General features: G+C 34.3%; 1 protein-coding gene across 1 annotated transcript in view; it reads left to right on the top strand.

Annotated features, from left to right (window-relative positions):
- The window catches only part of LOC134575414 (ATP-dependent translocase ABCB1-like), a 47272-nt gene that overhangs the window by 1398 nt on the left and 20637 nt on the right, over positions 1-25237 (top strand). Inside the window, exons 2-11 of the mRNA XM_063434719.1 lie at positions 9925-9993; positions 12208-12277; positions 18012-18063; positions 18649-18793; positions 19579-19660; positions 21755-21946; positions 23039-23210; positions 23980-24104; positions 24435-24612; positions 24954-25067. Coding sequence (XP_063290789.1) covers positions 9951-9993; positions 12208-12277; positions 18012-18063; positions 18649-18793; positions 19579-19660; positions 21755-21946; positions 23039-23210; positions 23980-24104; positions 24435-24612; positions 24954-25067 — 1173 coding nt within the window. The 5' untranslated portion in view covers positions 9925-9950. The remainder of the gene's footprint in view (positions 1-9924; positions 9994-12207; positions 12278-18011; positions 18064-18648; positions 18794-19578; positions 19661-21754; positions 21947-23038; positions 23211-23979; positions 24105-24434; positions 24613-24953; positions 25068-25237) is intronic.

The following is a 25237-nucleotide window of genomic DNA, read 5'->3' as shown; positions in this document are numbered from 1 at the left end:
TGTAGTGCTGTGCTGTCATGTGTTCTGGTTTAGCCAAAACCGGTTTTGTTCACTGCACAGTACAAACAAGTTATTTCACTTAAATGTTCATTTCTAGAGTTTAACTTTTCAATAAATAAATTATGGACAAAATAGTTTATGCAACAATCTAAAGCTATATGTTAATCTACAAATGGATCCCATGATGAGCTGTTAAAAAGGGGTTTGAAATATAATCAATATAGGTGGCAGTTATTCTACATCAATGGGGAAATTAAAAGTCATAAGTTAGTTTTTTAGTTAACTGTTTAAAAATCTGAAATATATATGCTTACGATGTCTAAGAACTGTAGTCATTATGTAAGGAAAATGTGTATGTTTCTAAATTTTTCTCTAAAGTAACTAACGTCTAACTTGTATGCCTTAAAGTCTCATTTAATATTCTAGCATTAAACTAGATTATGGCCTTATCTCAAACCACTCCCCATAAACCATAAATTCCTGTTTGGCCATTTACAAATTAAGAACTAGGCTGGCTGAGGATCTTGGGAGTTTTTTTTTTCAACAGAACTCAGGTCTTGTAAGGCAGAAGTAAAATAAATAGAATCGGTTTAGCAAGCTTCAAATACAAAAATAGATATTTCATGCCGCAGTTGGACTAGGCACGGCCATAAAACCTTACCACACTATATGTCCATGTTCACTGCTCTGCTGTTAGAAGCTTGTGCCAACCCAGTTTCATCCTACCACCCTGTTCAAAACAAAATGTAATTTAGCAAAGAACACATGACATGAAATCCGTAATAATTTCTCCATGATAATTTGATGGAATGTACGTGTACTAACATGACCCAGCAGAGACCACGGCTGACTTGAGTGAAGGCTCTCACAATAATTTATTAACTTCTTGCAAAACTAAGATTACATATTAGAAAGGCTTTCAGTCATGTTGTGGCAACAGTATGATAAAATGTAAAATATTGCGTAATCCCCCCCCGCCCAAGGAAAAAGGATGCGAAAACACTGTGAGAACGCAGTATTCGTCTCGATTTTATGGTTTCTGACAAATTGCTACCTCGGGTGACTTAATAAATTATGCAAATAGGAGACCTTGCATTCACATCTAAATATTTTAATGAAACCATAATGGAAAATTTCAGGAATTGTAGTGGTACGTTGTATCCGCAGGCTATACCCAAACACCCTGTGTTATAGATTGATTCTTACTATACAGATAGAATTAGTGGTGATAAAAAGAACAATTTGCATGACGTAATATTTTTATGAATGAGAGTGTATTTGCTAAATGGAGTTGGGGTGACATGACAACATCATTTCATTAAAAGAATAATTGCAATATATATATATATATATAAATAAAATATAACATTATTTTATATAATATCTCTGTCATAGAGATTGTAGCCGTATTAGTCCAGTGATGCAGATGTAAAAAAACAGATACAATTTGTATCTTGTAATACTTTTTTTTTATTGGAATAACAGAATTTTTTAATGACAAGCTTTCAGGAGAACCTCCCCTTCTCAAGTCTAAAGCATGTCTGAGCAAAGACGACACATAGAATTCAAAGATGAGTTGTGATACAGGGGTTAAAGCGACATAAGTGCAGATAAGACACAAGTTTGATTGAAAGTAGACACCATTCTGGTAGAGGGGTTGTTTCCATTTATGTTTAGTAGAATTAGAGATCTAGTTCTCATAGGCCTGCCAGATCTTCTTTTTAATAATGGATGCTTGTAGCAAAAAATATTATTAACATATGTATTTCAACTAGTATAGTAAAAGAACTATATGTTGTGGTTTTTTTTTTGGTTTGTTTTTTGTATCAGCACCTGTTTTTAAATGTAACTTTTAATCATAGTGATAGCTCTCGAATTTAAACATCCTTCCCCTGAACAATCCTCAAGATTATGTAAGCGGAGGGAAGATAATAGCATAGGAATTAAAAGCAATTGTGTGGCAAAGTTCTAAAGGTGGAGCAATCACTGTGGATAACAAGGCATGTCTCTGCTCGTTGCTCAACTTTAACCAATTTAAGGACACAACTTCAGACATAAAATGCCAGCATGATGTACATTTTTCATCATGTATCCTAAACGGGCTAACAATTTTGCTTCAGCATTGCACATAATACACAACCCCATATATTATGTGCTTTTAGCATTAAAGCAGCTGATAATTTTACAGCGCTACAGAATTTGCTGGTGCTATATAAATAATAAAATAATAATAATGTAACATGCATGGCGCAGGGTTGCTCACTAAAATTGATGGGAATTAAAAGGGAATTAAATAACTAAAATGTCAAAGTTTCAGGCACCATGAGTCAAACTAAAGGTTTTCAGTTTGGCTATTTTTGCATCAAATTTACTTGAAATTTTAAACTCACTATGAACTTCCTCTGGTTTCCAAGAAATTCACAATTTAGGAGATAACTGTGAAGTGAGTCTCAAAATTTGTTCTTGTTAAGCAATTTGTTAGTTGATTTTTTTTTTTTTTTCATTTTTGTGGAGATTTTGCAAGTGTCTTTTCATTGGAAAAGACTGTGTAAAAGATTAGTTTTCTGACAAATAACAGCAAAGTTCTAAACCGTTTTAAAGTTACAGTAATTATTGTAAGGGTTTATTCACTAAGAAGTAAATTGAAAATCAAATTGCAAAATCGTTGCTAATATAACCAACCTCTCCCCTTCCATTTGAAAGAATCAACTGCAACCACTGATGACTTCTGCAGAACCAAACCTTCAGTAGGCCTAATCAGAATATCAATTAGTTTCTGTTAATTTGACACCCCTTGCTGTTTTGCATTACAGTACATTAAAATTAACTAAACGAGTTAGACTGGAATAGTTTAACATTAGAATTGTCAATGAATTGTCAAGAACTGATCATTTAGTTCAGTTTTAACAATTCTGCATAAATCAAATCGATACAAACTTTTATACTAATGAAAGAGGTTCAAGTATGACAAGGCAATGTAAATGAACACAAAGACTTGCTTTAACCCCTTCACTGCTGATGACTTAAATAAAAAGGGGAAAATAAAAATGTTGGAGTCATTGAATATTATATGTAAAAATATATGATTAGAGAACACCTGAAATAGGGTCAAAACCACTAATTTACGTACATTTTTCTTTGTTTTTTGCCAACAAGAAAATATATTTTAATTTACGTTTTTTTTTTTATTTATTGCTGAAATATTGGGGAATATAAAGAATTAGTGAGTATACGTTGTCCCTTGTCTAGTAGTAACACAAAATGATTGTAAATACACAGTAGGAAAAAAAAACATATACAAGCATATACCGACACATTGACACTTTACTGGTATAATATTGGCATATCTCAATTACTTTGGCAATCAACTAGTACAACACACATAAACTGACACTTCACATATGTAAGTTTTCATATGACTTCAACAATTCTTCCAGAACAACTGGTACAGCCTCTGAGAACTGCATGGTAGCTGCTCATTAAGTTATAGTGCTAAACAGAATTTGAGTGGTTTGGTGTTTTTTGTGGCTTTTTTTTCAAATTTTTTTTTTTTAGCCTAGTGCTGTCAAAAACTGAACTTTCCGTCCTCCATTAACTTTGTCAGACTGACAGTTTTGTGCTGCAGGCACGTAGAATTCGGTAGAGAGAATTAGCAAATCATATCCCTTAAAACCATGTGCAAGGGGTATTTGAAGCTCTATAATTCTCAGGAATGATGTCAAGCCAGTAAATTACAGGGTTTGTAAACTCAATATGCACTTCATAAAAGTATACAGAATATATTATATATACATTCATACCTAGAAAAACAGAACACACGAGGCTCAGAACGAGCCATTAAAAAGTAGCAACTGGCAAGGTCTGTCAACAATACACAAAAAAAAAAAAAAAATGTGAACATAAAATATTAATTACATAATTTACAAATCTTCCCCTCACATGCCTTTCCACAGCTTACTATGAAGGTCACACCCATAAGAGGATCTGTGACTGAATCTGACAACGCCCCTCGCAGATTTGTGAGTGAAGTTGTCAGTAAGTAGCTGTGGTGAAGCTACTATTAGTTTAGGCATGTAGCGGAGAGCTGATATTCCACAGCTATTCTCCACTTAAGATCCCAGTGAGGCTCAGGAACAATTGTTATAGATCCATAGAGTAGTAATTCCAGCAGGCAAAATAATCCAACAATATCCCAACAGCACTCCCAATAACTGGACGACACACAGCATCAGGAGCAGAACTGAATGTTTATTCCCACAGTCTCCTTTTAAGAGTTTCTCCCATGCAAGGGAGGGATTTACAAACATTAGGACATCAATCAATACAGTAATAGTTAACTCCCACACATCTCCTCCCCTCAATGTGACTCATAATCCTATTACTTGTACCATACAATTCCCCAAAACCTGGATGTACCCCTAAACCAGTAAATAGCATAATTCTTAGGGTACCGCCAGGTAGCCCTGATCTGGATGAAGAATATATCCAAAATTCACCCAGATCGGACCAGGGGTTCGGGAGTTAGGTGGAGGGTGAAGTTTGACCGACCGCACACGAGGTAGTATCCGAAAAGGGTTCCATGTGTTTGGGCCCTGCGGTCGGTCTCCGTTCGGCAGTAAAAACATATAGCAATCCTTGCCATCCATACTTAATATTACATGCATTAGAGTCCCCTTGTTCGGTACTCTGTTTCTGCCGAACGGGAGGTAGTTTGGTTCGTATACCAAACTGTATAATATTACATGCATTAGAGTCCCCTTGTTCGGTACTCTGTTTCTGCCGAACGGGAGGTAATTTGGTTCGTATACCAAACAGCGGCCACCCAGGCATTAACAGTTACACATTAAGCTGCGGTTTGTGAGAAGTGTGAACGCTTAACGAGGCGCACACTTCTCACTGGGGTGGTCTGATGGTTCGGTAGTCTCATTCCTATGAGACTACCGAACTCACATACAAAATGACACTTCTATTACACATATACATGGATACAATAAAACAAATGCAGTCTTATACGAATATTACAGGACAGGCTTAATACAATCCGCTAGAAGGCACTAATTCCATAATTATATGTGTTAAAGGGAATTCCTAATAATTATTTAACTTTATCTCCCATACATATCTGATGGAAAGGGGTGTATGAGATACACTCAACTCCATTTAAACTGTGAGAGACGTAAATTAGTCAGATTACCTCCGTTTTGACAGACCCTAACCCAATTTAATGATTGTCTTGGAGATTTGTTAATATCTAGATTGGTATACAGTTTATGTCTTCAAGTGGATCTGAATCTGTTTATTGAGATTAATAGCCATGTTTGTAAACTATTCATGAGGCAGCGATGATGAGGTACTTTAGAGTGCTCAGTCCAAAATTCTGATTGGAAATATACAAGAAACAACTACGGAGACAAAAACAAAATGACAATGATCGTTGATGTCAAAATAATAAATTTACTTTAATTTAAGTTGAACAACGTTAGAAGCTGAACTTAAGAACGCAAGACAATCACACTCATCAAAAATATGAATTGATAGTAAAACATACACACAGCAATTGAGTAAACAACAATGCGCACAACAATGTTAAAAGCACAGGATAACATACCATATCTTTTCATTTTGTTGACACAACTTGAATGAATTTGACGGTAAACAATCTCAGAAGATAAACTTTGAAAGTCACCTTCACCAATTCCAGATCAATTTTGTCTATAACAATCTTACAGTATGCTAATTGTCCCCGTAATCAACATGTTTAATCAACTGTTTAATGTAGATTTACTGTGATAAACCATACTTACTAAAAACTTTGAATAAACCTTGAAAATCAATTTAAAATGAAATATCAATAAAAATTACACGTTTTAAATTCTAACTACATTATTTGTTAATTAAAGATGGGCAGTAAATTTTCAGGTTTTGCGTTAAAAAATGTTTTGTCTCTCTATTCCACTTATATTTTTTTTCATTTTTTTTTTTTAAATTCCCATGAGTTTTTTAGCGGTACATAAGCTAATATAGTCTTTCACAATAGGCAGAGTCTAAAGTGACTCTGTCACTGAAAAAATATTATGAAAAAATAATTTAGCAATGAATGTATAGTGTGGACTAAAAGCAAAAAATGATATTGCTAGTCATAGAATGTTGCCTCAATACATCATGCATTATTTGCCAATAGTGCGGCTATTTGGGACATCTCCCCTAATGAGTCGCACTGAACGTGCAATGGACTTAGAATTGTTTAGGGAACATACTTAAACTTTATTATAGTATCATTTTCTTGATAACACAAGTTGCGCTTTCTAATTATAACTGCAACAAATATAGAGAGAATCCCAACGAGATTCCATGTAAAAATGTCATTTCCCTTTGGGTGTGGAATTGGCAGCTGAGTATTTACATACACGCGATTATTATGATCACTCTTGAAAAAAAAAAATGACTCTCACTAACGCGTACTATCTTGCTGTGTTACGTGGAATGTTCCAGCACAGCCTTTGTCTAGTTAGAGTTAGCAACATTTTATGTTAGCAACTGTTACGATCACATATACAAATAATGTATTCTATTCAATTTACCAGAAGATTTTCAAGTAGTCTCCATTCTAACTTACCAAGAGACAAATAGTTTGTCTACATATTCCAATATCATTGACAACTGAAGGAACAAATGTAGCACATACTTATTAATGAATTAATTAATTAATTATTATTTGCTCACTGACATAGGATTACTAATCTCACTAAGGATTCCAGTGGGTCAGCTTTGTGAGTGCTAAAATGCTCTGTTGACTCAATATAAAGAAATCATGATTAAACTTTAAATGAACATTAAGGTACTTTAAGTTTATTTGGAGTAAAAATTAAGGAAGAATTACATTTATGTTGGAAATACCTTTTAAAAACACAACGTGCAGATTTAGGGGAGAAAATGTACGTAAAGTGTCTGCTTTTATAAAAAAACAAGAAAAAAAAACAGGTTTATTCTAAAGGTGTTAGGTTGATAGTATATTGAAAACATGCTTTTTTACATACAGCTAGTAAAATAACAAATGAAAAATCTACTACATTTCCCAGCTAATTAGTACGAATATCTATTCTCCATTATGCGTATGTATCTGCATAATAAAGTCAATTTCTAGGTGAGTATCTTTGTGTTTCACTCAAACATTTTGTGTGTTTGTGTTTGCGGAAGAGAATAAGAAAAAGAAAGTAGTATCATTCTCCTTGAGATAATTCGTACAATGCTGTCTAATATAGTGCTAGTGCCGATTTATATGGACCCAAAGGCTACATTAATTCTTGGTTGTGTAATGGGGTGTGGTGAATTGGAAAGGGGACTAGAAAAACTCATTGCCATTGCTGTTAAGTTCCAATAATTTTTCTGCAATAACACAAATGGCCACTAGAGGTTTCTCTACATAATGTCCTAATTTTAAAAGATGCCATGTAAATGCTCCTTCAATATACCTGGTGTAATGTCCCTATTAAATATGCTATATTTTTTATTACCAGAACTGGATCTTGCATGTGTGGGTTTGTGGCTGGGATTGACATGTCATATCCTCATTCCCTTGTGTTCTAACAAATGCTAAATGCCTATATTTATTTTATTAATGTAAAAAAAAAAAGTATTTATTTATTGGAACACCACGATCCCCGGTCATTGTGCTGATTTCCTACCCCCACCCCTGCCTAAAACTTGCAGTCCTGATCCTGCTGTGCGCACACATGCTGTCCAACACATGTCATCTCTAACAATATAGAATTTAATTCCTTAAACAGCAAGTTGTGGGGAGTTGACAATTGAGTTGCAGAACAGAAGCTACAATACTCATAGGAAACCATTCTCCATATTTTATAAACATCTCTAATCAAAGGTGGTGGAGATGGGGGGGGAGGGGGGGGTATGGGTTAGACAAGATATTTAATGCAATACTGGTGTATAGTCAAAACATAAAGTTAGACTAGACGTTTGCTCTGGGACTAAATATATGCAGGATATTAACCTGTTTATTATTTTTGTTCAACAGACGTTAAATAACAGATTCCTTCTTATCATCTACTTAATATTCATTTTGATTTATAAATTAGCCAAAAATATATGGTACAAGTAATTTTACATAGCTAGGAGAAAACAAAAGTAGGAAATGTATGAGTAAACCATATTAAATTCCAAACAGCATCTCAAATTATTCTTATGTTACAGTTTGCTAGCTGTGTTTAATTGGTACAATAAATCTATTAAAGTTTTATTAAAATATTTAGGGGTAATTTACTAAAGAGTGTATTGTTGGGAATTGACAATTCATTTGCAAACACTAAGAGTTCCTAGAAAAGCAGCTTTCAATTTAGAATTTACCATAATTTACTGATTAGTACAGTTTGGGTTTTATTCTACAAATCAAATTATATATACCATGTTTCTTAGAAAATAAGACATCCCCCGATAATAAGCCCTAGCTTATTTTCGGGGGATGCTCATAATATAAGCCCTACCCTGAAAAATAAGCCCTAGTCCCTAGTTCGCTAATCTATGTTCAGGGAAGTTTAGCAGAACATAGATTTGCAGGATTCCATTGGCGAGTAAGCTAATCTATGTTCGACAAAGTTTCCCCGAACATAGATTCGTGGGATTCCATGCCCTAGTGAACTGGTCTATATTCAGTGGAATTCCCCCGAACGTACACCTGCTTTCTAGCTAGCACATGCTTGCTACCATTTTTCCCCAAACTAAGACATGCCCCAAAAATAAGTCCTAGTGCATTTTTCGGGGGGAAAATTTATAAAAAACCTGGTCTTATTTTCGGCAAAAGATGGTATGTTTTCAACTTTGCTACTTTTATTAGCAACTTATGATTCGTGCATATATCTTTAGGGAAATAAAGACATTTGTAACTTTTAAAACATTTTTTACTGTTCATCAAGAATCACTTGAGAACATGGTGAGCTTCAAAATTTAACTGTCATGCCCAATACGACTTGATACCTCATAAGAGTATAAAATGTCACGTTAAGATAAAAATGCTAACAAATGTATAGATAAAAAGTTATTTTGTACTTTGACCTTTCTTGGCTTTAATGCTATGCTGTTAGCATTCTGTTCTCAAATAATGGAGTCACAGTTGCATGCTAGGAATTGTGGGATATAGATCACGTAATTTAGGGGCAGGAAAACTGCGTGCGCAGCCATACCATCCAGCCCAGGGTGCCATGCTGTGTGTGGAGGAAGTCTGCGGGGAGCGATTTTAGGTACGCATGTCTATTAATCTATAAAATTCCTGGCAATTTCACTTACCTGGATGTGAACACAACATCAACACAATTTGTCGCTAGCAAGTTCACTTTAAGAATAATTAATCTGGATATAGCCATTTGTGCTCCAAGGAATGCCAGTTAGAATATATGTACTAATAAAGTGATCCTAAATAAAAGATAACTAGAGAGATATTCCTGAAAAATGAATAAAACATTCCATAAACTTTTGGAAGCGATAAAAATAAACTAGTCCTGAACGATGCTTTGAATACCCTCCTGCCGGTATAATGGTTAACTGATTAAAACAATATTTTTTCATATGTGTAAATGAATTAAATAAAGCAGATTAAATGTGCTCTGGTTGCTTGTTTTAACCCTTGCTAAAATTACATTCTGAGGTTTGGTGGTTAAATACAGTAACATTATATAATAAAAATAGATCAATCAGAAATATGCAAAGGAAATAGGTGTACAAAGTTATGCCGAGCAGAGATATAAAAACAGTATGGGGGAATGTGCGTGTTTCCTGTTCATAGTCCGGTTCTTAGAATTCATCGGGTTGCATTGTTCATGGTTATTAATACTGTGAAAACCTTTTATTAGCCTGCATTTGGCTTGCTAAAATGTATCGAATTCTTATTGTGTTTCACTTCTTTTAAAACAGGAGACTGGAGACCATAACATAACACGATGGAAGAGTTTGACGACCCCAAAAAATTGAAATACATAGAAGGTAGTGTGTTTTAAAATATGTAATCAAACTTGCTTGATGTTTAACACCTGCCCTTCTCTATCTATCTGTTTGTCATTTATCCTATTAATTATATCTGTTTTATATTATCTAGCTATCTATCTATCTATCTCATCTACTCTAACCAAATCTATTGCATATATCTAGATAATTTAGCTAATCCATCTATCTTGTGTGTCTGTTTTTTTTTTTTTACCAGTCTTCTAATAAAATGAATATCCCTTGAATGTTCCCAAATCAGAAGATTATAAGCATGTCTTTACATACTGATTTAATATTCTTTAAAAAAAAAAAAAATAATTACAACAGGGTGAAGGCTTCTGAGATAGAAAGTCATAAATAAACCCCTTACACTTTTAGAACTACATCTCCTACATTCAAAGCTGTTATATGTAATGTCAGATACCTGTCTGTTGAATGTCCAGCAATGTGTTTGTGTTCTACAGTCTAGAACTGCCCAGCATTGTGTACATTATAAAACCAGACACATGATCTAAATAGACAAGTATACATTTGATTTCAATATTATATTCAATGATGATAATATTCATATTAATATTATATCCAATGATGTTTGATGATTGAAAATACTATGTTTATGAAATTTATAATTTAGAACAATTGTACAATATTGTTACTGGGAATGACAGTTCCATCTTTAGGAATTCACAAGGTACATTTTAGAGCATTGTATAGTAAAAGAAAAAGAAACATCACTTATTCTAGTCATGCTGGGGGCATGAAAACCTAATCCCTTCAAATGGGAACTGTACTAATGATAACAATCTTAAGTGCTGTCTTCCTTTTCTCATGTATCCAATTACATTCACTCTGTATTTGCTAATGAAGATTTGTTGTGCTGGAGTACAATATATTCTGATTCTTATCTATACTCACTTTAAAATATATTTTGTGTTTGTGTCCTCATCTCCATGTTTCAATTATTTTTTGTTCAAGTACGTACATATTTTAATTTCTTAATGAATTCTATCTTTTTTTTTTTCCAATTGTATTCACATCCCTTTTTTAAATCATTATTTTTTTTCCAATTTCTGGCTCACCATAACTGTTATGGTCAACATATTTCATAATAAATATATACTTATTAATTTTTTGTTCTTATTTAATATATAAATTATATAAACATTTAAAAAAGGACAACGAATGGGAATCAGAGGATTGGATATATAATCTTTGTGCATTGATTTTTATTTTAAAATGTAGTTGCTTTTTTTTTGTTTGTTTTTTTTAGTCTAAATGCACTTTATTTCACTGATGTACTTTAGTGTTCTTTTCTTCATAAATAGGATTTGTATTGGCGTTTTCATATTGCAAAAGATGACGTTAATATACACAGTGAGACTTGCAGGGAAGTATGCCCGGTCACGCAAGACCCAAAAACCTAAACATACATAGCGAACTATCACATGACTCACCTGTCCTCATTAAACAGTGGCAGGATTGCGAAACTGTTCTGTTTCTATGTTCATTGTTTCATCAGAGTCCTATCATTTGGAGGGTAACAATTTAAGCTTTTAACAATTAAGAATAGGTTTTAAAAATCGTTATCTGAATTTCACGTTAGCAAACAAATAGTTCTACTTAGTTAGCTATGCATTCAAAAGGTGTACATTATTGGAGGAACATTTTCAATGCTGCCTCATGACTCTACACCTTAACGGAACTTACATCAACATAAACACTAACACTGGTCTCAGTTTGGGTCTTTCTCTAGCCGAGTTTACCACCACACAGCTGCTAACAATGAGCCAAGTTATACCATGATGGTATTATCATACAACACTAACTAAAGTGTTCTTTAGCATAGACAGTTTGTATTACATATGCTACTTTTATTCCATTTGAATTCTTTTTTTTTTTTTTCACATACACTGCTGTACATGATAAATATAAAAAAAATAATAATAATGAAATGGCTTATTTGAACAAACTAATCATTACGTTTATTGAAATATTTTGACATCGATATCATTTGTCATTCAGTATAACTAATCTCTAAAAATTAATTTCTGAATGTACATTATTTAATCCCCCCAAAAAACAGTGGTGCTTTTAGGCATGTTATAACAAGGTAAGGCATATTTGCTTGGAGTAAAATATAATTAAGAAAATAAAATGCAAAGTGAAATATTCTATAATTATAATTAATAACTTTATAACACTTTCTTGTTTCAGAGGTACAGCAAAATGGACACAATAATCCAGCTTTTGAACACGATGACAAAAATGGCACACTTCAGAATGAGTAAGCATGTAACATATTGCCAATACCTCCCGTGCCATAGCGGATGAAATCTTAGAGTATGATATTTAATGTGAATTGGTTGTGCATATATGTATACAATAAATACAATATACAGAATATAAAAATGAAGCCAGACTTCTGTATTAAGATGTTAAGCAGCTTTAACGTGTTATTTGATTACATAACAGAGAATTGATATGATCTAATATTTTATGGACACATTAAGCAAAATCCATTACAAAGATCATTAAAGATTAGCGTTTTTGGAAATGATTGATTTTATAGTTCGTCAGCTAGATTTGTTCTCAGAGACAGCAGAGAGCTAATCCTTCTAAACCTCTGATTTGTTAACCTGTAACCAAATTTAGCGTTGGTTATCGGATTTTATTGTGAGACATGAAATTTAACTTTACAATTAAATAGGCTGTTCCGATTGTTGTAGTGCGTTGTTATAAAATATGGTTTTGTCTGTTTGGCACTACCTGAGATACACTCATAGAGAAATCTATAATTTACTTGAGAACATTTTTAATTGAAGACATTTCGATTCAAGATTGCTCTAGGCTAGTTTCAAACCTAATGAAAGCTTTGGTTCTCAAGATGCTTTGTCCTGTCTATACAAAAACACAGTTTATATCGCATCACATCCTTACTTACTAGAAGATAACTTCTAAATAGCCCTCTGTATTTAAATATTAATTGGACAATACCACCATAAATCACGATCTTTTTTTTTTTTAGATGTGGATAGTGGGTATTTTTATATTGTAACATATATTAGGTAGAGTATCCATTTTTTTCAAGGTTAACAAAACTAGGCTTTTGCTTCTCGCAATCACTACTCAAATTTCTGTTTTGTTTGTGTTAATTTTATGTTTTTGTTTATTTTTGTAATTTGGCTAATATATTAAAACAATTTGTGAAGAATGCAGTGAGCATGTTAGACAAACAGTGAAGCCCTGAAACAGACTTGTTAAGAAAAGTCTTATACAATTGAGTAATTGAGTAACAAAGGAAAAAAAACAATTGCTTTATCTTTTTTTTTTTTTGCTCGAGCTAAAGTTTATTTGAACATGCTATTCTTTATATGCAAATTATGTCACGCTGAGCACGTGCACTTAACTTCTTTGGTCGACCATGGCGAGGCCTGTTCTGAGTGGAACCTGTCCCGTGAAACCGCTGTTGATGGTCTTGCCCAGTGTGCTGCAGCTCAGTTTCAGGGTCTTGGCAATCTTCTTATAGCCTAGACCATCTTTATGTAGAGCAACAATTCTTTTTTTCAGATCCTCAGATAGTTTTTTGCCATGAGGTACCTTGTTAAACTTCCAGTGACCAGTATGAGAGAGTGTGAGAGCAATAACACCACATTTAACACACCTGCTCCCCATTCACACCTGAGACCTTGTAACACTAACGAGTCACATGGCATCGGGGAGGGAAAATGGCTAATTGGGTCCAATTTGGACATTTCCTCTTATGGGTGTACTCACTTTTGTTGCCAATGGTTTAGACATTAATGGCAACTAAGTTATTGTTGAGTTATTTTGAGGGGAGTGCAAATTTACACTGTTATACAGGCTGTATACTTACTACTTTACATTGTAGCAGAGTGTCATTTCTTCAGTGTTGTCACATGAAAAGATATAATAAAAAAAATGTCAGGGGTGTACTCACTTTTGTGAGATACTGTATCTCATCCAATCTTCCTTCTCTCTTTTTCAATTTTTGGCAAGAACATATACATGTAAAATTTCTCACGTATAAACAATTATTTGCAAGTTTGTTTATTTTACTGTACTTCAAAATGTTACTGTATTGGATCAGCAAAATGTAGAAGTATTTTATTCTAAATGCATATTTGGTTATCAAACAATAGAAGCTTTGGATATATGCATTATGTTTTGAAACATTTGTCCTTAGAAAAAAAAGTAATATTCATTAGTAATACTTATTGATTTGCATGGCAGTATCATGATGGCATTGTCCATGTGTGAAAAAGTCTACTGTATCATTCTGCTGGCATGTATACAAGGACATTGTGGCTTTTTTCTGGCATGCAAACAAAGCAAGTTAGCATTTATTTTTTTCATCTCATGCATATGGCGTCTTCAGATATGTTGTGTACATTTCCACAAACGAAAGAAAGAGCAGATGACCGTAATACACTGTGGAATTATTTTTTACTTGTACTAAATTTAAATGTCCGCAAAATGAGGTTGAGTAATTTCGATTTAGATTTAATTTTAATAAAAAAAAAAAAAAAAAATCCTTATTTAGAGGGACTCTCCAGTGCCAGGAAAACAATCTGTTTTCCTGGCACTGCAGGTCCTCTCTCCCTCCCACCTCTCATCCCCGGTTGCTAAAGGGGTGAAAACCCCTTCAGTCACTTACCAGAGGCAGCGACATGTCCTACGTCGCTGCTTCTTCCTCCACCGCCGCTCCTCCCCTTCATTACGTCAGCCGGCGGGGGAGACTGATCCCACCCGCCGGCGGGGGATACCTAATGTGCATGCGCGTAGACAGCCACTAGGGGAGGACTTAACCCTGCAAGGTAATTATTGCAGTTTATGAAAACTGCAATAATTACAGTTGCAGGGTTAAGGGTAGTGGGAGTTGGCACCCAGACCACTCCAATGGGCAGAAGTGGTCTGGGTGCCTGGAGTGTCCCTATAAAAAAGGCAGAAATACAGTGTACAAATTCGACAGAATAAGCATCAGTCTAAGATTAGACACATAACATGTTAAATTAACTATATATCATAAGGAAGAGAGTACAGTAATTAAATATTATGCTAATAATAAAATATATATGATTTATTCTGCCGTTGAGTCTAGAATACTTTAAATATCAAACATATTCTTTTTTCCTTCCTGTGTCTATTATTGAGACAATATGCACCCGTTGTATCAAGATCTGTGTCCTGCTCTCATAATTTTTAATGAACAGAGGTAGGAGAAAAATAAACAAATAAACATACATTCTTCTTCTTCTGTTGTATTTAAAATAATAAAATGATTTGGAAAAGAAAATGGTGGTGAGTAATGCATCTATCCATTCCTCCATTCCTCAAGCCCCCAACCCAAAAAGGAAAGGGAAACAAATGCCCACTTTAAGATAAAAACAATAGAGTTGCCATGTGACTATATAGTTTTATTTGCTGGCCCATGCAAGTCCAGCATGCGCTATGAAGATTTCTGATGGTCAGGCAGAATAGTGAATTAGTTCTGAGCTTTCACTAGTACGGAACCATCAAAATCTTCACTCATCACAAAGCTGATCATTCACTCATCACCAAGCAGATGTCTCTCTTTAAAAAGTATATTATTTTAATAAAATATCTGACCTATTTAATAATGTATTTACTTCATTTAATTTTTGATTTGCGATTCCCATGAAATAAACACCCCTCCTGTCTGTAGCCATGAAAGGTCTATTTACACTGCTAGATTGCAGTGGGGGAAATACACTTATGATTAACAGAAGTAAACTCCCAGGTCTTTATTGATTGAAATTTTGATAAAGTGACAAATGACATGCAATAATCTGATGGTAAAATAACCTGGTTTGAGGTTTGTCTAGTCTTTTTTGGATATTTTCTAGAAATTCCCTAGTTTCATACGTCACAATATTTCAAATGGACAAAGAGGGACACCTTATTTTTAGAGGTGTGTGAACAGGGGCAGAGTTGTTCTGAGAAAGTTTAGGTGTCTTACTATGATCAATAATAGCAACTAAAATGTAAATTAAAGCAATGTATCTTATTTGCACAGATAGGTTTCTAAAATGTTTTATTGTAAGACACATCGCTGTGAGTATTATTGCTAAGGAGTTAAGTTAAACACTCAGATACACAGCACTATTAAGCTAGAAAAGAGGGATAGTGGGATTGGGATGCAAAATCAGGACTGTCCCTGCACAACCGAGATACTTGGGAGGTGTGTAATTTGCAGTAAATGTTACATTTCTGCCCATTACTCTGAATAATATCCTAGGGCAGGGGTAGGCAAGATTCGGCACTTCAGATGTTTTGGACTACATCTCCCATAATGCCCTTACAGCCGGCAAAGCATCAAGGGAGATGTAGTACACTACATATGGAGTGCCGAAGGTTGCCGACCCAGGTGATATAAAATAGTGAATCTGAATTCTGAGATGAGGGAAATAGCAAGACATAACAAAGATGCAAAAACACAGATTTTGAGCAACAGGGAGAGAGCTGACTTTAATCTTTGGAGCGAGAAACTATTGTACACCAAAGCACACCAAAGCACACCATGACATACTATTGTTCTTTGCAATAGTAACAATAAGAGGAAATCATGCAAACAGATAAGAAATATTTAGCTGATTAGCGTTCATTTGAACGTCATAAAGATATTTCAATTTTTTTCTGTTGAGGTAACATCCTCCACTATTTTTGCATATAGCTGCCATTCTCTAATTCTCAATGTACAATACAAATATGTTTTCTCCATAATAAGCTGGGCTGCTAAGTACAAAAAGCTCCAACAGTACATACATAGTACAGCACGCCTACAGGCTACAACAGTTGTTTTAAGACAGAAGGAACATAAACATATCTGCTTGGAAAATTAGTAAATTAGTAAAAAAATTTAACTGCCAAGTTAAAAAAAAAAAATGTTTTGTTGGAGATTGTTTTCCACTTAGGCTATTTGATGACATTGTTAAATCACTATAATTTGATGTTCTATTGCCAAATCTCCACAATTCACAGAACATAAAAAAAGAAATTGCCATGTGTTGGTTAAGAATGTAGAAATTCTAGTTCAGTGCAAGTGGTGATTGCACCTTGTGAATTGTGTTTAACCCCTTAAGGACACATGGCATGTGTGACATGTCATGATTCCCTTTTATTCCATAAGTTTGGTCCTTGAGGGGTTAAATCAATCTTCATAATTCTGACAGTCATACAAAATTAAGCCCTATGCTCAAACTCCCACTACTCCTGGGCAGCAGCAATGACTATAGCAAACCCCAGCCAGAGCACATAAAAAAATAAAAAAAAATAAGAAAAAGGGTTTTGCCTTGACATGGCAGGTGAGCTTACCCTCGAATGGCCATTGGAGTGATACTAAAAGACCTCCAGTTCTTTAAATGTGCATAGGGATTTGGGAACGTGCACAAGTATTTTTTTTCTTTGACACTTATTACAGTGCTGCCATATTGATTATAAATATCACAGGCTATCCTTCGTACCACAGATAAGTCGTTCTATATAGAATAATTATAGTGGGGTCAGGATGAGTCAGTAAAACCAGAAAAAGTACAAAGTCAGGGATGGATCAAACAGCATGCATCCCAATAAATCTTTTTACTAGTTTCCATAAAACAAATGTAATTGGATCAATATCAAAAAATTGTCTATTTTTCCTCTACAATAATTTTTTCCCCTATTGTTCATACCATGGCTCTAGCAGTCAATATCCATATTAATATCACTTGTTTCTTTCACATTTCATCTCACATTTTAAAAAATTTGGTTCATCGGGTTAGGGTATTGCGTCTTGATGAAAATTGTGATGCTAGCAGGATATGATGTAACAGCTTACATTTGGCTTACTTAAACTCTGAAGGATGACATCATACATTTTATTTCATTGTAGAACTGCAGCTAAAGAGTGCAGGTAAAAGGTACTTAAAATGTCAGGTCAAATTATAAAATGAAAGAAATCAAAGTATAATTGATAGAAATGTTGATTTATTTTATTTCAGAAAGGTCACGAAGGATAAAGGAAACACAGCCGTGGTTGGGTATTTTGAGCTGGTAGGTATTCATGATAAATTAAATATTGATAGAAAATATAAGTTAAAAGGTTTTCAGAGAGTATGCCTTTATTTAATATTTGTAAAGAATAGTTTTCTGGGTATAGACATGATTCTTCATGAATCATATATATTTTGAAACGGTGGATTTACAAGCAAACTGGTGACATTACCCACGTATGCCAGATTTTTATTCGTGCGCCAGGTAACTCTGTCACCAAAATTGATAATAAGCCAATAAGAAGCCATTTTTACTGACACTTCTGCCTCTTCTAGTTTGAATATAAGTAGTTGGATTTAATGAGCTGGTATCCACCCCTTCAAAGCCCACTTATCCTACTTTCTTGTCCTCTCTGCTACCCCTTCAGAAAGCTATTTCTAGAAGCCATAAGTAGTTAAGTTATTTATCATAGGGCAGTTACCCAATTAAGCAATGAGTGGAACTCTAATAAGTAAGGACTAACAACATAGAAAAAATGTTTGACAATCTTGATGTGAATATTATGTTTCTCATTTAATATTTATTTTTATATGTATTTTAACTGTACATTTTGATAACCATCAGTTTTTTCATTTATCTTCATAGTTCTGCTTTGCTGACAAGTGGGATATTCTCTTAATGGTTCTTGGCCTTTTATGTGCATTGGCCTCTGGAACTGGACTCCCCATCATGATTATAGTGTTTGGAGAGATGACAGATGCCTTTGTTAAAAGTGGCATTCCTGCAAATGGTAAGGATCATGCAAGCAACCTTAGAATTTCCTGTTAAACACTAAAGGTTTAGCAATTTGAGTTGAGACAAAGCTGAAGCAATGTCATTTGGGCAAATGTGGTTCTCTATCCAGTTGGGTGGTCTATTCATTCCATGGCGAGATTCGTAAATATTACATCCAGTGCGTAAAGGGGGTTTAGTGTAAATCGAATTCTGGAGCAAAGTTCAAAAGGGGGAGCTATCTTCAGAAAACATATATTTCTTTCCCAGTGATTGCTTGATGTTTAAAACTCCACAATTTCAGAAAATATATTTGACATTAGGAGTGTCTCTATACTTAAAGGGGAACTCTAGACCCCTAAAGCACGTCTGCTTGCTGAAATTCTTTATGAGAGAAGAGTGTGTCCTCTTTTATTGATTTTACAAAAAGTGCAGGTTCAAATAGAATATTGCCACTTTTATAAATTGACCGTGTTACACCCCCTTGCTATCAATCAGACTGACCTGTAACTTCCTGGTTGTTTAGATAAGTTAAATTATACTGAAGATGCAGGCAATTGTCTAGAGCACCTCTTATCAACTTCTCATTGATCTGCATTGGGAAGTCTGTGATTGGCCAACCAGAGAAAGTCTGGGCTGGAGAAGAAAGGGAGGACTTGGAAAGGCAGCAGACAAGAGATGTACATGCGTGTTTTCATTGGTGTATATCTACGAATATGATTATTATTATTTTTATTTGGTTTGTGGAGTGTTCCTGTTAAGTATATAAGATTTTAAATATATATATTTTTCTTTCTTATTCAGTTTCTCAGCTTAATATGACTATGGCTACTTCTACTGACTGTTCTAAAGCAGGAGACATTGACATTGAGGCAGAGATGACAAAGTAAGAAAGAGTATCAATGTTGTTTTTTTTGGTTTTTTTTTTACAGTTTCCTAATAAGTGACCTTAATCATTTTGGTTATACTATATGGACATTCTGAAAACTCCCAAACATCCCAGGAAAATAGAGAAAAAAAAGCTAGAATTTCTAATTAGTTTTACACAAACAGTGTTTACCTTGTTGTAAAGGTGTGTAGGTTCCCTGAGGAATGGGTTCATTTGCAGGAGACTGTCAGCCCAGTGCTGCATGTGGCTAATTAAAACATGCTGTAAAAGTTTCTGGAGCTTAAAAGTGACACATCTACACATACACAGGGGATTTATTTTGTGAATCTCATGCAGGACAGTGGCAATGCTCAGGAGCTGGGGTGTATGTCTAGTGAAAACAGGATAGTAGTGAGATTGTTATAATTTAAGTTACTGTATATATGGCAGAGTTGTTGAATTTGATTTGTATACTTAAAAAGCAGTGTCTTGTAACCCCATACCATGAGGAAAACAAATAACTATAGATAATATTTACTCTATTGGTGTTTCCTCCAACGAGGTCCACTCCTTTACACTTGTAAAAGAATGGTGTAGTGATTCTCAAACTATTTTTTAAGGACCAACAACGATCCTTATTTTATTAAAGGATAACTAAAACATTAGAAATGCAAACATATTCCTGACACTATAGTATTTTCCTCATTAGTTACATGTATGGTCCCCTTAAATTAAACTGAAAGGAAAAATATTTTTTTTACTTAACTTTTTTCCAGCATCTAGACTTACTCGGTGCTGCCGTATTCTCCGCCTCCACAACGTCATCCTGCAGGCTGCACTTGCTTGGCGTCTTGTCCAATCCAGTGCTTCTCATAGAGAAGCATTGTGGATGTGAAGTGCATGCCTCTATGCTGTCCTATCATGGTGCATCTCATAGGGAAGCATTAAATCCAATGATCAGTATCTGACCACTTTCGAGTCAAACACAGTTATGAGTGTGAAAGTGTCTTTAGTGGCTGTCAAGAAGACAGTCACTAGAAGTGTGTTTAGCCCTGCCGTCCAAAACTTTACCATATCTGCTTAAAGACAATGTTTTAGACTGCAGTGCCAAAATCACAGAGACTGTATCCATACCACTTCATTGAGATGAAGTGGTCTGTGTGCCCTCAGTGTCCCTTAATGTAAGCAATACAAATTAAGAAATCCCTAACTGTGATTGGTGACTTAGAACTAGAGGAGCAGACTACAAAATAAAAATCTGGTCTTTGCATTAGTAAACACATAATCTGTAAAGTAGTATTAAAACAAAATAATTCATGCATATTTTTTAATTCACACACTAGCAAAGAAATTTATTTTCTATTTTGTGTGTAGCAACATACATTAATATTCTATATAAAAAAAATGAATTCTGGGGTGTTATCTTGCAGCAAGACACCCATGTTTTATACTTATGTTCTTTTTTTACTTCTTATGCTTTTTTGCTTCTATAATGTAATGGTATTTTATTTATCATTTAGGATGATAAAGTGATAATATAAGTGATCTGTTATAGAGGCGTTATCATTAACGAAGAATTGGGAGTGTCTTTGCCTTCTGCCACAGGAAGTCCATTTTTTAGTTTGAACATCTCAGAAATGAAAACTCAAAACACAAAAATTGATTGAGGAAAAGCTTGTTAATTAGGCAAACATTATTGATAAGGGACTTCTTACACATCTGGGCAAATGGGCATTCATGCATATGACTCATGTCATTACATAATACCGTTGGCAACCATAAACCAGAGTTATAAACCCATATACCAGTAGAGGTACTGATGGTCAGTAAAAAGATCACCATCTATAAGCTGAAATATACAGCATCGATATGATAATGCTAAGTAATAAAATGCTAACACATAACTTACTTTGGAAAAACCATACCATAGAAAATGCATAAAGCAAACAAAATCAAAGCAAAAGGTATAATAGTGAGTCAGCCCTCTTGCCATAATCATGTTCTATCTGACAATTACACTGTTTTTTTGTTTTTTTAATTCGTTTAAAGAGTTTGTTGCTTTTACATTTTAATTTAAATAGTTTCCTAATAAAATTATTTATGCTTCATCAGGTATTCATATTATTACATTGGCATTGGTGCTGCTGTGTTTGTCTTGTCCGTTGGTCAAATCTGGACATTCTTGTTATCGGCCACAAGACAGTCTCATAGAATCCGACAAAAGTTTTTCAAGGCTGTGCTTCACCAGGAGATGTCATGGTTCGACGCTAACCAGATTGGAACATTAAACAACAGACTGACAGAGTAAGAATGTATACTACTACTGAGATATGCATGCAGTGCTACCCAAAAGCTTAAAATATATGCAGAGTAATCCATTTGTAAACACTGGCTGGGCTACTATTCCACAGCTGTGATAACAACGGGAAAACAAATATGAAAGCAATACAAAAAGGCTAAGAGTGAAGAAATCAGTGAAGTGACTTGCCTGGAATACAAATTTAAAAACATCCCCGCCATTTTAAACAAGTTGTCTAGTACTAATACATGAGTCACTTCCTGATTGGTCAAGCAGACTACCAAACGTACATCAATGTAGAAAACGGAGATAGACATCTTTGGGATTTAGAGAGGGATTGTTACTGTGGAAGAGGTACAGATAGGTGGCAAGACACTTTTTCTTGATTCTATAACATTATGCAAATATATTCTGAGCCAGTACAAACCATTATCTGAAAATCTATTCATAAACAGGGCTATACATAGGACACAAGGTCACACATTTAGGCTGGAAGAAAGGAGATTTCATCTAAGGCAAAGAAAAGGTTTTTATACAGTAAGAACTATAAGGATACGGAATTCTCTGCCTGAAGAGGCGGTTTTATCAGAGTCCATACAGATGTTTAAACATCAATTGGATAAATACTTCCAAAAACATTACATACAGAGATATCATTTCTAATTAGTGGGGTAATAGCTGCGTGATCCAAGGCGATATCTGACCCTCATTTTGAGGTCAAGTAGGAATTTGTTTTTTTGCCTTCTTTTGGATCAACAGCAAAAACATATGTGAGGAAGGCTGAACTTGATGGACGCAAGTCTCTTTGCAGATATGTACCTATGTAATATAGACATGCAACCCCTGCAAATAAACAACATTATTTCAGCTGTTTTCTATTGTATCTTGGTTGTTAATATAGCAAAAATACTGCCCCATTATTCTCAACCCCTAGGATTTAGCAAACAAGAGTTAACCAAACTAAATAGATTGCCACAACAATACACTTTCAGTTGGGGATTCCATCCTAACTACTCATTTCTTAATGGTTTCACGCAATGTTCATATATGTACAGTATGAATATAAAGTTTTATAAATAATATCTCTTTTTCTTTAGGGATATTAATACTATACACGAGGGGCTTGGCGACAAGATTTGCATATTTGTGCAATTCTTAGCAACTTTTTTAGCTGGAATTATAATAGGGTTTGTGAAAGGCTGGAAACTTACACTGGTGATCTTATCAGTAAGTCCTCTTCTCGGAATATCTGCAATGGTGTGGACTAAGGTAAGCCAAGATTATTTATGATAAGCCATACATTTCCCTTAAACATAATAGAATGATATTCCCTGAGGGTTTTGGTTCAAAATTTGAAGTGTACTAATATTATTTGTCATTCAAACTAGGAAAAAACACAGTATGTTAATTTTGTGCTGGGACAAACTTCATGAGAACGACCTAGTTTGAGTTGCCTTTAACAAAAATCTTGCATTTTGTGATTTTTTTTTCTGCTTGTTTTTTGTTTTTTTTTAAACAAAACTTTAAACATTTAAACAATTAAACATGTGGTAGTGAACTGGTTAAACATGCATGCTTGTTTTACATGCATGTCTAGTAAAGCACCATGTTCACATTCACAAAACGTCTAACTGGGTGAAAGTCAAGCACAAATACTCGGCACATAGCAAAGTATATCATAATAAAACTAATTCTATGTTCAAGTTTTTGCGCCCTGGGGTGCAACCCCTGGTTAAGGCTTGGGGGCTGTCACCTTATTTGCCTCCTTTCCACCATTTGTATGGTCCAATGTTGGCAATTCGATGAAAACGTTGTTCACAATGTTTGAAAGTGATTTATTGTGTGCAAATCAGTATAAAACAAACAAATATATAAAAAAGTAAATACATTAAAATAGGTCCAACGCATTTCGAATTGAGCTGATGGGGCTTAATGTTAAACATTTTAGATCAGCAATTAAAAATAATTATTAATATTGTTTAATTACACTTTATTTTTATATGTAAATCCCTGACCAAATATGTTTATTATTTTACAGTTACTTACCTCTTATACAATAAAAGAATTAGCGGCTTACGCAAAAGCTGGTGCTGTGGCTGAAGAAATCCTTACAGCCATAAGAACTGTTGTGGCTTTCAATGGACAAGAAAAAGCATTGTCCAGGTAAAACTCCTTTTTTTTTTTTTTACAATTTATTTACTGTGCTGGCTACTCATATACATGTGCTTACAAGGGATACTGTTTGTTACCTTATTACAGATACATTTACACATGTCTAAAATCATACATTCATACATACAATGCATTGAACATAATAATAATAATAATAATAATAGTAGTAGGACGTTTTGGTTGATAACTATTGTTTCTCATCATTGTAAGCAGAGTTATATTTTTTCCAATGAGTAATGGTGAGGAGTAGAATTGCTTGGTGAATAAAGTATGGTGTTCCATTCACTCGTTAACCATTAATAATAATGTGTCCTCTTGCAGATACAATACTAACCTAGTAGATGCTAAAAAAGTTGGTATAAGAAAGTCAATAACAACAAATACTTCGATGGGACTCACACAGTTTTTCATATTTGGAGCGTATGCACTGGCTTTTTGGTATGGAACAAAACTGACCATAGAAGAGCCGGAGAACTACTCAATTGGCACAGTTTTAATTGTAAGTATTCTTGTTTTGGGGCTATATTTAATGCATTTAATACTATTGTCCATTTTAAGATGAAAATAATTCTGTACAAATATTTATGAAGTGCAAAAAGTCCAAACACTGGGCTCTCCCTGACACTCAAAGTTCTGCCCATTTAGTTTTCATTTTCATTATTATGCCAGTCATTATACCCTAGGAATGCCTTTGCATTAGACTCCATTTTTGTTATAGAATAACTCTGACAAAATTTAGAGAATCATAGCTAAAATGTCTGTGCTTGTTGGCTTTTACATATAAGACACACAGTCTGTATAGTGTGTGATTAATTGTTTCTGCTATTTCTAATGTTACAGGTATTTTTCTCTGTTCTTATTGGAACTTTTTCCCTCGGACAAGCTGCTCCAAATGTTGAGAGCATTTCAAATGCTAGGGGCGCTGCCTACGAAGTATACAAAATCATAAACCAGGTACACTTTGTTTTACTGAGGAATGAACTTCCCATTGGCAAATGGGAATTCGAATAATTGCAAGCTATTATGCAACATCTGCATAGGAAAAAACTAGTATAAAGGGATACTATAGGCATCAAAACAATTTTAGTTTAATGAACCAGTTTTAGTGTATAGATGCCCTTACA

This window comes from Pelobates fuscus, chromosome 10 (assembly GCF_036172605.1).
Source record: "Pelobates fuscus isolate aPelFus1 chromosome 10, aPelFus1.pri, whole genome shotgun sequence".
NCBI classification, from domain to species: domain Eukaryota; kingdom Metazoa; phylum Chordata; class Amphibia; order Anura; family Pelobatidae; genus Pelobates; species Pelobates fuscus.
This window is presented reverse-complemented; position numbering and strand designations above follow the sequence as displayed.